The 13747-nt window shown below is 52.3% G+C and overlaps 5 protein-coding genes across 5 annotated transcripts; 2 read left to right on the top strand and 3 right to left on the bottom strand.

Moving 5' to 3' along the window:
• Positions 1–1304: 1304 nt before the first annotated feature.
• Positions 1305–2876, top strand: J7T55_005892 (amine oxidase; the record flags this gene model as incomplete). The annotated part of the gene is made up of 3 exons (XM_053138312.1): positions 1305–1502; positions 1577–1694; positions 1762–2876. 3 exons carry the CDS (start codon positions 1305–1307, stop codon positions 2874–2876), a joined length of 1431 nt encoding a protein of 476 aa, XP_053000663.1.
• A 488-nt stretch (positions 2877–3364) lies between these two features.
• On the bottom strand, positions 3365–5064 carry J7T55_005893 (uncharacterized protein; the record flags this gene model as incomplete). Its single annotated transcript, XM_053138323.1, has 3 exons — positions 3365–4109; positions 4169–4448; positions 4515–5064. 3 exons carry the CDS (start codon positions 5062–5064, stop codon positions 3365–3367), a joined length of 1575 nt encoding a protein of 524 aa, XP_053000664.1.
• Positions 5065–6461: 1397 nt separating this feature from the next.
• On the bottom strand, positions 6462–7133 carry J7T55_005894 (dna replication complex gins protein psf3; the record flags this gene model as incomplete). The annotated part of the gene is made up of 2 exons (XM_053138334.1): positions 6462–7004; positions 7092–7133. The coding sequence occupies 2 exons, from the start codon at positions 7131–7133 to the stop codon at positions 6462–6464; spliced, it is 585 nt and encodes a 194-aa protein (XP_053000665.1).
• Positions 7134–7705: 572 nt separating this feature from the next.
• On the top strand, positions 7706–8611 carry J7T55_005895 (superoxide dismutase; the record flags this gene model as incomplete). Its single annotated transcript, XM_053138345.1, has 3 exons — positions 7706–7835; positions 7940–8205; positions 8309–8611. The coding sequence occupies 3 exons, from the start codon at positions 7706–7708 to the stop codon at positions 8609–8611; spliced, it is 699 nt and encodes a 232-aa protein (XP_053000666.1).
• Positions 8612–10875: 2264 nt separating this feature from the next.
• Positions 10876–12645, bottom strand: J7T55_005896 (uncharacterized protein; the record flags this gene model as incomplete). The annotated part of the gene is made up of 1 exon (XM_053138355.1): positions 10876–12645. The coding sequence occupies one exon, from the start codon at positions 12643–12645 to the stop codon at positions 10876–10878; it is 1770 nt and encodes a 589-aa protein (XP_053000667.1).
• Between the last annotated feature and the right edge of the window lie 1102 nt (positions 12646–13747).

A 13747-nucleotide genomic window follows, 5' to 3' on the forward strand; every position in this document is an offset into this window, starting at 1 on the left:
ACCCCTGAATGATAAAGTCAAATGAGTCAGTTGCGCGAATAAGCTTTAAGTTCTTCCCGAAATTCTGCTAGGCCATTCTCAAGTGTGGCGCTCAATCGATTGCCAGAAGAACGACATACAACAAAAAAGCACACTAACCAACTTCCTCAAATACCTAAGTACTGACCGACTTGTGTGTTAGGAGAACTTCAAGAAACTCCGAGGGACGGATTCATGACTTCAATTCGCTCACTCGATAGAGGAAAATTTTCACCACATCACAAATTCTGTCACATAAAAACTGACTCGGGCAATCCTTTCAGAGCTGTGCTTGTTGTTGACGCATGCTGTGCCGTGTAGCTAGCTGGGAGACATTGGGATATCTGCGACTTTGTTGCCAGCCCAGCCGATATTCACTTGGTCAATTTCAACTCATCATTCGTCGCTGATATTTGACTACCGTGCCACCTGGCATCAAAATGTGTTGTGGAATTGATCATGGTGCACGTTTTGCCATGTCTACACAGCGTCGGCCTCGGCGCACTGATAGGCGCCGAACAAGACATTTGGGCGTCTCCAGGCAGAAGTGGCCTACTCTAATCTACATCCACCACATTAAGCATAAGCCGCTCCACTAACCATTAAGCACCTTGGTGGCCATGACTCGGTTAGCCGTCAATCTTCTGTGGATGATTATACAGGAGATCGGGTCGGTAAGTTATGTTTATTTATTCCCGAAGCAATATCGGGGTTCTCGCAAGTGTCTCTACATTGGAAATCACGGGTAACCTAGGGCGTACTACCGGTTAAAAAGAGTGACGCGGTGAAAACTTCTGAAGTTTCCTAGAAGCGCAACAATCTCCGTGGTGCACAGGTTCAGCTAGCATCATCTTCCATGCGTCAATTTCGTATTTCTTTCCGCGGAACTCATACACGTGGGTGCTTGTTCGATGCTATAGACTAATTTTTGTATTCCGCGGTAGTCTAATGTGTATGCATAGGGAGACTCTTGCAACAACTTTGCCCCTATTCACGGAATCGGTAGCCTGTGTCTCTCCGTAAAGTGTGCGCGCTCTGTGCCCTTGCCGATTCCCTCGTAAGGGTAATTCTCATGAGGACAGACGTGGTTTAATATTACACCGAAACCGCCCATCGTCACTGGTTATGAGTGCGCTATGCGTATATAAGTAGCTGATGGCATATAAGATAACAGCACCAGCCTCCTTGTGCAAAAAGAAAATCATCATCGATCACCAAGTCGACGACGCTTTCTCTCTTCTGCTCTAATTTTGACCACATTCGCTTCCACTGCCATCACTGCAATCATGTCTTCTTTGAAGAATAATTTGCTTTGGGCAAGCGGATTCCTGGCTTTTGACTGTGTGGCCGCCAAATACGTCACACGAGCAACAGTAAACGCAGACGTGATCATTATTGGTGGAGGTGCTGGCGGAGCCCATGCCGCTGTCCAGCTTTCAGATGCCGGCCAGAAAGTTATTGTCATTGAAAAGCAATCTGATTTGGTAGGCATCGTCGGTACTCGACGTCTTCGACAAGGCTGTTGAGAGGCCCGCATTTACTGACGTCCTCCTCCCAGGGTGGTTCCGTCGACAGCTACAATGATCCTGCTACTGGAGTGAAGAGTGAGCTCGGCGTGGCTGCTTGGGTCGATTACGGCAATACCACGGGGTTCTTTGATCGCCTCGATGTACCTTGTAAGTGGACTTGAAGACATTATTTGCGTGGCTTTTGAAGGAGCCAGCCTTTCTAACAGGCTCGCAGATGCATCGCCAGACTTCTCGCAGACACCTTGGAAGTATTTTGACTTCACCACCGGCCAAACTCTGACGAACTATACCTCGCCCTCCCAAGAGGCCTTGTCTGCTGCATGGTTTCGTTATATCAATGCTACCAAACTGTACGAAAATCTCCACATTCCAGGATATTTCAACTTTCCGAACGGCAGCGACATTCCTGAAGAACTCCTCATGCCGTTTGGAGATTTTGTTCAGAAATACGACCTTGCCGCCACTTTGCCCAGCATTTTCTATATTTCTCCTGGACTTGGCACAGTGGTGGACCAGTTGACCTTGACGGTACTGCAGGCCTTTCCAGCATCTATGGCAGAGAGCTATGTTGGCCAACGAGCAGGATATGTTCCCGCATCGGGGCGCAACCAGGATATTTACGATGCAGCGGCTGCTTTGCTAGGAGACAAGGTTTACTACAGCACCGAAGCCATCTCTGCGATACGCTCTGATGACAGTGTTACCGTAACAGTGCAAAACTCGATCACAGGCCAAGAGACCGTGATCGCGGCCAGCAAACTTCTTCTCGCAATCCCGCCTCATCCGTCTCACTTCACCACCTTCGACATGGATACCAAAGAAGTCGAAGTCCTCAGCAAGCTCTCATACTCTCGCCTGTGGGCCACCGCCGTGCAGAGCGACTCATTTGCTTCGGACTTCTATGCTTTCAACCTCCCCGCCTCCGCAAACGATAGCAGCCAACTGCACTACCCAAGCCTTAATTTTACCTCTACTTATATTCCTTTTGGTAATGCTTCGAAGCTTGTTGCCACGGTCTCAGCTGGAGATGACAGACTTGATGCCATGGAAACTCGGAATCTTTTCAACCAGGACGTTGCAGCTCTTTCTGGGACTGGCGCAGTGCGCGCTGCTGACAAGGACGTGGAGGTCATACATTGTTCTGACCATGGGCTGATTCATGGTCGGGCGACAGCCGAAGATATCAGAAATGGTTTCTTCCAGGACCTTAATGCCCTCCAAGGTTACAGATCGACTTGGTATACCGGTAACACCTTCGCGGCTCCTGTGCAAACTATTATCTGGGCTCTCAACGACCAGGAGGTGATCCCTCGTATCCTTGCAGCCTAAAGAACAATTGTTTAGACCTTGCATAGAGATATGCAGGTTTACTTTGAGGCTGAGGTCGTTTTCAAAAGTGGCTGAATGGGTAAAGATAGAAACACAAGGCGGTCTTGTCATTAGAAGATAAAACGAGGAGTGCAAATCGAGAACAAAGGACCAGTTGACTCAGACCAGACTACCATCCCAGCAATAATCCAAGTTCTAGGATGGAACATCTCATGCCTCTCAGCACAACTCTGAGTAACTGGAACGCATCACATCTTGAGCCAAGAGATGCCTCGAACTTTTACAACTTTGCGCGCTATATTGTTCATGCGTAACGCAGATGCGAGTCTCTAGTATGGTCAATGGATCTCCTCAGCCCCTATCATATCGGACATTATACCAGACCGTAATCAGCCCTCCACCCTGAGATCTTCTGGCTTTGCTTATACACCTGGGGCTGAAAAGCCATATGTGTCTCTCCAAGTGGACGACGAGTCATACATACCACTTCATTCTATACCGGCCTCATTCTCCCTTTTCTCAACATGACCGGCGCTACTGTCAGACTTCTCATTCTTGGCGGCGATCTCCATATCAGCCTCCTCATAGATGCTTGGTCTGTGTAACTGAGTTGCCATTTTGTCTCCGAACACAAAGACTTTATGGTTCCCCTCAAAGAATCTGTCAATATCCTCTAGCGATCGATTCGCCGTCTCTGGGTAGAAGAAATACGTCGTGGGTATGAACGAGGCACAGATGACAGCCCAGATGATCCAGAACTTATAGCCCAGGTTTTCGATACCAGGCGGGGTCACTTGCGCCACCATGTAGTTCATGATCCAATTGGTCGCCATAGCCAGGCTGGCGCCTTTGGCACGGAAGGCCAGCGCGTTGATCTCGGTCGGGTATAGCCAGGGTACCCCTAGGACGCCCATTGCGAATGAGGCGAAGAAGACGAAGAAGAAGGACACGGCAACGATTCCCAGCCTGTAACTGTCGCCGCGCCCGGTCTCGGTGAGTCCTGTTGCGATGGCAATGATAGTCCAGCACGTGGAGCACGCCGCGGCTGACACCATCATCACGCGGCGGCGGCCGTAGCGCTCGATCACGAAATAAGCCATGAATGAGAAGAAGAGGTAGTCCATGGACCCTGCAGCGGCGAGGATGCGGGCCGTCAGTTCACTGAAGCCGATGGCGTGGATGAAGACGTAAGTCATGTAATAAGACGTGACGTTTATTCCTGAGATTTGGTTCCTGTCGGAGTCTGGTCAGCTACCACTTCTTCACAAGGATATGCTCATGCTGCAACTGACATAGCTTGCATCCAGGCCCCCAAAATCATTCTCCGCATCGCACCTGGGGGTCCACGCCCGGTGATCAGTTGCATCCAGGTGTACTCCACAGCGTATTCTCGATCAAGAACGTCCTTGATAATGGAGAACTGGGTGCGAACGGATGGCGAGCCAGGTGTGGCGCCATGGCCTTCGAGAGCGGCAAGAACCTCCATTGCCTCATCGTACCGGCCCTTACGAATAAGCAGACGCGGGGAGTCGGGGAGAAACGGGCACATAAGCAAGACAAGCCCGGAGAAGACTAATTGCGATGTTCAGCATCGTTACGTGATTAAAGCCCTGGCCAATACAAAAGCAGCAGACTCACACATTTGGAAAGCGAGCGGAAACCGCCACGAGACACTCCCCGGCGCGAAAGAGAAGCCAAGCGTCAGCCAGTTGGAGATGGCAAAGCCCGTGATACAGTTCGCCATCTGAATGATGATCAGCTTGCCACGGCTCCGCATCTTGGACGTCTCGGACTGCCACACGCCGGCAGTCGCTGTGTTCATCCCGGTGCCCAGCCCGGCGATGACCCGCCCGGCATACATCTGCCCAGCGCTGTAGGAAGAGGCCTGTATGATTGCCGCCACGGCGATGACGGAACTCCCCAGCATAAGAACACGGGGACGGCCGAGTTTGTCGCCGGTGTAAAGCGTTGATAGGGCGCCTGCGAAACAGCCTAGATTATACACCGAGGTCATCGTGCCCTGGTCTGCGGTCGAAGGGTAGCCCATTGTCCTCAGAAAGTCATCCGAGACGAGGACGTTCCCGAAGACGCCTTGATCATAGCCGTAGAATATCAACACCGTGGAGGCGGCAATGGATATCCATACCGTCAGCCGCTCTCCTGAACCGCCGAGATATCGGCGGGCCATTGTTTGTTGGACTTGAGGGGTTATGTCGCTACTGAGATCTGGAGCGGTAGAAACCACCATTAACAACAGAGAGAATTAAAATGTGAAGCTGTAGTCTATACATGCATATTCCAAAAATCCTTGGTGAGAAAATCCAAGGATCGCTCCTAATTCAGAAGTCTGCTGGCAAGGTGTTTATGTACTCGTGACTATCCAGACCGGCTTGTTTTCTTGACTCCGACTGTGGAGATGTAAGCGAGCAGATATCATCACCGCTCAAAGCCGGGCCATCTCCGGCCACCCCCTCAGATCAGAGTCAGGTAAGAGTGATCCATAGTCGACGAACTCGGTGTCAGAGGTACTAGGTTCGGTACTAGATATGCACTCCACGCCGCTACCCCATGGGGAACATTCAACCCCCTCATTCTTGACCCCATCTGGATGAACCTGGCCATAGCGGCTTTGCAGATCACTACAACCCAAAATCTCATGAACCGGATTGCCGAAGATAGGAAGCCGCTGTAACCAGGCGCGAGTTCGTCTAATAAGTACCACACAAATTGACGAGGGTTTATACATGGCCCGAGATAGGAACCAGACATCCCTGGCTTTGTCCGCCGCGAGGCCATGAGATTGGACGAGTTGATCATGGCAGGTGTGCACGTGGATCTCACAAACCGAAATGCTGGGAAGCAAAATGATTTGACCTGGACAATGTGGATCTATTTCGGAGAACGCACAAAGGTGCCCCGAGAAGTAGCTGTCGATACCCGGCCTGCTTCCCGTCTGTCACGCCCTCATCACCGCGAGATATCCGCTGAGGGTTTCCGAACGATAGGAGCAATCATTGATGACCTAAGATGTCGATCCAAACTTGCAGTAGATATCTGCCTGTGAATCGTTGCGGCTTTCCACTTGGCCATCTCGCACAGCGTGTCGACAGCGTTCTCAGCAACGTTCGTTGTTCATGCTATCCAAAGGACGTGATCTTTTTCCCCGCTTCTTTGAAGACGGCGAAACTCGATAACAAGGTGGAAGACAGATGATGGTCGAGCACTCGGTCGCCTCAGATACTAGACTTGGAGAAGACCGATAGCGCTACGCGCCAATATCTGCAATTGTGTCGCAGCTCAATCCGCCCTGCGAGCGGTGTCAGTCTATCGCACGAATAATTGCACCGTTAGAGACTCGGTACGTAGACTCAGTAGACTCACCTATTGGTCGTAGTCTCGGCAGCTCGATACAGTTGCATTTCTTTTCCGCGACTGGAAGTGGCGCGCCCTCAACACCACCGTCCTGACCAAAATTCAGGTCACGCCAACTGGCTCGTGGATGGGCATCCGCGGCGTAAAGGATCAACCACCAACAAAGCGCAACGGGGGCGGCCGATGGAGGTCTGCCTAGACACTGCGACTTGTTCAGTGCTTCTTGACATTTTCCATCCATTGCTTGGACAACTTAGTCCCATCGTGCGCTTTGCGGTGCAGGCTCCTTTCCCATTCGTCCAAGCCCCGGAGGAACTCCCCATCCACCCCAACACCAAGATTGCTCCCATCCTCCTTGCCGCTCGCCCCGCCAGTCTTCCTGGCATGCAGCGCGAGGTCCGCCGAGCGCGTGACGAAAGTCTTCCTCAGGACGCCATCCAGCTCCCTCTCCTCGAACAGGTCCATGAGACGCGTCGCCAGGCCGTAGAAGTGTGTGCTCTGGTCGCGCAACGGAACGGCGCGCGGGTCGGCCTTCAGGGCTTGGACCACCTCGCTTGATAGGGCGGGAGGTAAAGACAGGTTCACGAAAGATTTGGCGTCCTCGTCTGCGGCGCCGCCGGAGGTGTTGGCGAGGGCGAGCATCTCGGCGAGCCACAGTGGGAGGGCAAGCTTGGAGCCGGCTTTGAGGGGGAGGCCTGGGCTGTTGTCGAGGTGGCCCAGGTCGGGGATTTCGAAGTTGAATTCGCAGGGGATTTTCTGGAGGCGAGCCCTGAGTTAGCAACCACAATGCTAGACAACAAATGCCCATCAATATTGTCATCAACCACGGCTTGGCGACCATACCTCTGCATCCGTAAGGATCGCGTCAATATCGTAGTATGACATTTTGGATTTTTTCTAGTGTGTCTTCGACTCTCAGAATATCAGGATCGCGATGCCACGGACCACTGGAGCGTGCTTCAATTAGGGAATCTTAGTGAAGTGGTGGTGGTGCTGCGTCGAACAATCAGAATATTGACATGTGAACGCGGTGCTGGAAAATAGAAGCGAGACGCGACTGGGCTGTGGGGCACCAGTACAGTGCAGCTGGGCGTGCAGGGATGTCGACAAATCGCGGCTTCGCTGCAGGGCGGTGGTGAGCTCCCACATCGCTATGACGACAGTGTGAGATCGGAGACCCAAGCTCTCGCAACGCCTGGGAGCTTCCACTGCATCCGAAGCTCGAAGCTCTGTCATCCCCACACCCGCGCAGGCAATCGAGGCCTGTGGGGTCCGAGCCGGTCGGCCTAACGGCTTGACATCACCAAGACTGAATAGCTTTATTAATTCCTCACTTTTGTCTCAACCTCCCAGACTTCCTGCTACTTTCTGTGCCAGGTTCGTACACGCTCAACCTAATCCACCACCAATTCCTGCAGCTCAATCGCCCTCCAAAAATTCACACAACCATCTGCAAAATGTCGGCCACTCTCCTGCGATCAACTCCTGCCCTGCGGGGTGCTCTGCGAGCTCAAGCTGCGAAGCCTGTCATGGGCATGGCCAGCACCCAGTTCGTCCGCGGCAAGGCCACTCTCCCCGACCTGTCCTGTAAGTGAACATGTCCGCCGATTTCCTCCGAATATCACAAGCCTTTGCACGCACGATATCGTCTCCTGCGACCACAGAATGCTGACATGCGCTCCCTCTACTAGACGACTACGGCGCACTCGAGCCTCACATCTCTGGCCAGATCATGGAGCTGCACCACTCCAAGCACCACCAGACCTACGTCAACGGCCTCAACAGCGCTCTCGAGACCATTGCCGAGGCCGAAGCCAAGGGCGACTCGTCCAAGGCCGCCAGCATCGCGCCTCTCCTCAACTTCCACGGCGGTGGACATGTCAACCACTCCCTCTTCTGGGAGAACCTGGCGCCTGCCAGCAAGGATGGTGGCGGTGAGCCGGCAGGAGAATTGAAGGTGCGTAGAAAAGACTGCACATGCGCAGAGCTGGGTGGTTGCTTCGCCCTCCCTCGACAGCCTAGCCAGTGAGAACATCTGCTGACGTACATTGCGCCCACAGAAAGCGATCGACCGCGACTTCGGCTCCTTCGACACCCTCGTGAAGCAGACCAACGCCGCCCTCGCCGGCATCCAGGGCAGCGGCTGGGCCTGGATCGCCAAGGACAAGGAGAGCGGCACGCTGAGCCTGGTCACCCGCGCGAACCAGGACCCCGTCACCGGCAACCTTATCCCTCTGCTCGGCATCGACGCCTGGGAGCACGCTTACTACCTGCAATACCAGAACCGCAAGGCCGAGTACTTCAGCGCTATCTGGAACGTCATCAACTGGAAGACGGTGGCCAAGAGGTTCGGCCAAGCTTAAGGGCCAGGGGGTGACGGGGTGTCGCTCTTGTTGGGGGGTAGCGATCGTGGACTGAAGGTTAATGGATGGCGTTGGCCCATGTATAATCGTGTCGAAGTAGTGTCAATGCGCAATGTGCTCCGAGGATGAATCTTGTCTCTGTGCTGACTACAACTTTGATATGGTTTACTCCAACTTACGTATGGATATGGTGTTTGGAGCCCCGTGAAGATGGAGGGAGAGACCAATCCCAACATAGAGTTATAAGCAGACTCAAAAAGGCTGTTCTCGGTCATACCCCGTTACCCAGACATCGCAATGAACCCCATTCTCCACGATTCGTACAGCTGGGCTTCATCCAGCTGACCAATCAACCTAGCGCCTACCTCTTCCGCCTCTCATCCTTGAGGGGCATATCTCTTCTTTGATTCCATCGTATTCTTCGTCCTGTGGTAGGGTGAGGGCCGAGGAGATGCCTAGGTCGGGTCAATGTGTCAGTGGCGAGCTCCATGGAGCCCTCTCATCGTATAAACGTACGGCTGTCTAGTTGGGTGGTTCTTCTGTTTATAATCCCTGCGTAAAAATGTTAGAAGTATCTTGCAAGGCGGCTGGTCTCCAGACTCGAGCTTCATGAGACCCGCAATGGTAATGAATGCCCAAAGCACCTACTCAAGTCATATCCAATACTAGCCTGGGTCAGGGGTATTGCTGCTCAACCAGCTTTTGTTAGCACAGTAGTAATTGATGTGTCAATTTGTGAACTGGTTGTGGACTGGGTGAGGAAGAATGCAATCTGGCGTAGCTTCGGCTCCTCTGCCACCGTGCACCTGATGTTTGCGAGCTCAAGCCCGAGCACCTCTTCGGGACGACATGCTTTTACTTACTCCGTAATACAGCACGTTGAACAGCGATTGAGATATCAAGAGCTTTGTTGTTTAGAACGTCCAAACCGACAGTTAAACCAGCCTCCAACTTTTTGATGATTTTGAGGGTCGATTGTGTGGAAGCGCCTGGATAAAGATAAGACAATGTAAATACTTCCAAATCACCTATTTCCGCGCCTCGACTCACCTCTGAGGCACTGGTATAATGGAACTTCCAGCTGTTTAATAAGACGCCAAAAATGTGCAAAAAGTTCCACCACAGCAAATTGAATTTGTAAGGCCATCGCTCGTCGGCATGCGATCCTTACGGCACACTCCAGACCGGTTGTACCGACAGTGATAACACGCGAGATCTCTTCGATTCCCTTTACTATTGATTGAAGCATCCTGCCGCGTTCGGTCGATGTCTATAAGACTGTCAAACTTTCAACAGCCAAGATATGCGAAACACCTGCCAGGAAGACAGACCGTGCGGTAAATGATCAGCGTCTTTTGCAATTCACTTATCGCGAAGTATAAATCGGGCTCATCGCGGAAAGGCGGCTCAATTAGGCTTGCTAACCGAGCAAATCTCAAATGTTGAATGAATTGGTTCAAAAATGCTTGGTAAGATACTCTTGTTGTGCCTTCCCTAGATTCGTATGACTCTACCCGGGCGAAGGTCGCCGTGTCCGTACAGCGGATCACACCACGTCTCTATCGGCCGTCAGCTGAGTCTTGCTTTTCTGGTTCCCCGCGAGAGGGGCTGGGCCGCGGGGTCTTCGACCTTATAGGCTTGTTGCCAGCAGATCCGAATGATATCCGTGGCATCGTTCATCGGTGGCCCAGGATGAGATGGACTCTCCATTCCTAGTTGTCGCTATACGAGGACTCTTTCATGACGCACAGATGATAGGAAACGTGTCGAGGCTACGAAATGGGGCCTTGTGAAGATTCCCTCTGAACATTCCCACACTGGACTTCTTGACGTGGGTCTCCGAGGGGGCCCACTCGACACCGACCCGTAACATTGCTCTCACGCAGAATGCAACACTGAAGTCTTCGATCATAATGTAGTGCTGTAATTCCTTCGTAAAAAAAATTCTCTAAGGAAAGTAATAATCTTATAGATGGCTTGAAGATTCTTTATTATTTTTTCAGGTCACTCAATAAGAAATATAAGGGCATTTTAAATAGTATCGTTATGTTTTGATTATTATGATAGATTTAATAACAACATAACACGTTATGCAGACCTTGATATCCGTGAAAACTCCTACGAAATGGTGAATGCTTGTCATGACAGCCTCTGCTTACGGTCCGGTCCGTTCCCTTGGATCACCGATTAGCAAGCGCTGTACTTGCATCTGTGGACTCGGCTGGACGACTATTTACATGAAATTTCTTTGCGAATCGTTTAAATCAGGCTCTCTTGTCTGTTCTCTGGTCGTAGATATGTACATCAAGCCCCCAATACCCAAAGCTACGTAGAATCTCGGTGATGTTCTTGCAGCTGGGGTGGAAATAGTCGTTTTCGGACGCGCCAGTCGGGAACATGGGGATGCTGCAGATCTCATCCGAAGACGCGCACCCGTCACACTCCCTCCATGTGGTCCACCTGAGCTGCTCCATAAGTTCCACGATGGTCCGCTGTGCCTCCTTCACGAGAGCGTCAGAATCGGACGACATCATACCGTTGGCGGCTCGCAAGACACGCCGTGCGTGAAATAAGGTGTCGCAGATAGTGTGCGATACCCGTTCAAGGGCGGTCGCTACAGCGTGGTCTTCCGGGGTCCATGTCTCGGGGTGCAGGAAGGACGGATCAAGGTAGTGCTGCGTGCAACGGTCGATAGCAAGGTGCTCTGACATGGGGCTGTGATCGGTATAGCTAATGTGTGGGTCGACAATTGTGCCGAGGGCGAGGAGTAAACGGTCATGTGTCCACTGGTTATTCGCCATATACTGCAGCCGTTCGCTGAAGCGTGTCACGATCTTGTCAACCACGCCCTGCCAGTTCACGATTCTTCTCTTTGGTACTTCCTGACCACCGCGTGCGGCGAAGACATCCCTCAACCTGGCACGGACTCCTAGCCTGCTCTCCATTGTGGCATTCACTACCCTGGGCAGGTCCTGCCTATGCCAGTCCGGGTTTGAGAGGTTCATGGGGTAGGAGAAAGCTGAGACCATGCTGCTCCAGTCGATGTCCAGCCGACCGGCCGGGTGGCCATGAAATCGGGCAGCGGAGGCTCGGAGCCACTCAAAGACTGAGTCGATCTGATGTGGCGGTAAACCAGTCTCGTTACGGAAAGAGCTCCCCTGCACCGACACCAGATCTAAACCACCTTGCTCGGAAAAGTCGCAATAAACAATCTCGAAACCAGCCTCCATGCGTATAAAGCCATCGATTTTGGCCCCAGTCGGGTGTTTCCACTCGTCTGCAAGAGCGCACAACTGCTTAGCCCGCGGCCATTCCCCCCAGGTGGGTGGGCCAGAGGACTTGTTGCGGCCGAGCAATATCAGATCCTGGCTGTCGAGGGAGCCAAGTGGGCACTTTGCAGCAGCTTCACCGTCGATGTAGAGGAGATTCAAGGGTCGGTTGGCACGGTAAAGTTGTAAATACCCGCGCCGTAGCTTATCAAAGCGCGGTGGTCTGGTCGGTGGATCTTCATCGTCATCGTCATCGTCCTCATCGCCTTCGTCGTTGTTCTCCACAATTCCCAGAGGTCGTTGCGAGGACAACTTGTTATGCAAGTTCGGACTGCGGCCGGGATCAGACGGGGGCCTGGCGTGAGAGCTTCGATGTCGAAGAAGAGTCTTCAAAATTTGTGCATCGAGGGCTGTATCGGCCATGGTGTTGAGGTCTGCACTCTGTGTAAACTCCCAAGAGGCGGCAAATTGCGCAGCATGCTCTATTTCAAAGGCCAACCACTCGAAACTATCCGGGCGTTCTGTACTGTATCCGCCATGGTAGAAGACACTACCCTCGGGAGCTGTGGCAAGATAGAACGACAGGCCATTGTGATGCACTGAAGATCCCCATTGTCGCATTGCGGAGTGGATGGAGTTGAAGATAGCGAAGGCATTATCGTGGGCACTCTTGATGTCTGGGTGGTAGTAGGAGGCAGAGTGCGAGGCAGAAACGGTGATGGCGCCGCTAAGTACCGCCGTAAGGGCCGGAATTAGACGTCCCATTGTCAAGGATTAATGAGCCATGGGCTTCTCTTCACTGTCGAAGTTCAGAGGCGCACTCGCTCTCATGAAGTGCAATAAGGACGGGTGAGAGCGGTGAGAGATATCGAAATTCAAAGACTAGTGTTAACCAGTCATTTTCACGTGCGCGGGAAGATAACAAACCGATCTTACCTGCCGCTGTTCTTGGGTGGGAAAAACGATGTCGCCCAGAGTCCAGGCAGCCAGATTGACCTCTACATGGTTCGGGTTACCAAAGTGCCTCAGTGTGGCTGCAACAGGTGGAACATTGGGCCAGAAGCTTTGAAAATGTTGCAGCTGTACAGTGGTTCATAAACATTTACAAAATATCATCTTGAAATACAGCTATTGACTTTAGCACGTTGGAGCACATGTTCAGGTCGCAACGGTCAGAACAGGGACATGACGTTAGAGTCGACCAGGGTTCCAACGGCACGGAAAGCTTGTTTTCCCTGAAAGGTAGACCCCACGCCGTTTTGTTCCTGGCGCTGCGACGGTGACGTTGTACTAACAGAAGGCAGCCCACCGGTGCTGGGGTCAAAACGGAAGCGATCGCGAGCCCGAACTTCTCTAGTCAGGGCTCCTAGACTAACAAGCCGAGACATGGCGGCCGTCTAGCTTTCAGCATCTTTCCCGCCGTCTCTATCACGACGGCCTGGCCTGGCTTACTGTTAAGCCTAATGTGTTAATGACTTACAGCCAATCACATGCTGTCACCAATGTCCTCGAAACATGCGTGATTGGTCAATTTGCCGTCTTGCTCACAGGCATGACCTGCAGGATTCAATATCCGCTGTCTTTGGTGTGGGGGACCGATCCCGATTGCGAGATGTCAGCTCTAAGCAATCCTTCTAGAACACCTCTCCATGCTTTCCCCATACTACCTCATGCTTTATAACCTCGCGAATGACGAATATATGCAGGGCAGCAGCCTTAGATGCTCTTCTTTGCACCAATGGTGGAGCATGCCGAGGGACGCGTGCAGCGGAATCGGTCCTGTCCAAGTCTAGCATCGCGTACGTGTGCCCTTGCAGAAGACATAGCTACAATTGAGCACCTGCAGGAATGGCTGGTTCCATATGAC

Source organism: Diaporthe amygdali (assembly GCF_026229845.1).
Source record: "Diaporthe amygdali strain CAA958 chromosome Unknown NODE_1_length_4327563_cov_65_473760, whole genome shotgun sequence".
Lineage (NCBI taxonomy): Eukaryota > Fungi > Ascomycota > Sordariomycetes > Diaporthales > Diaporthaceae > Diaporthe > Diaporthe amygdali.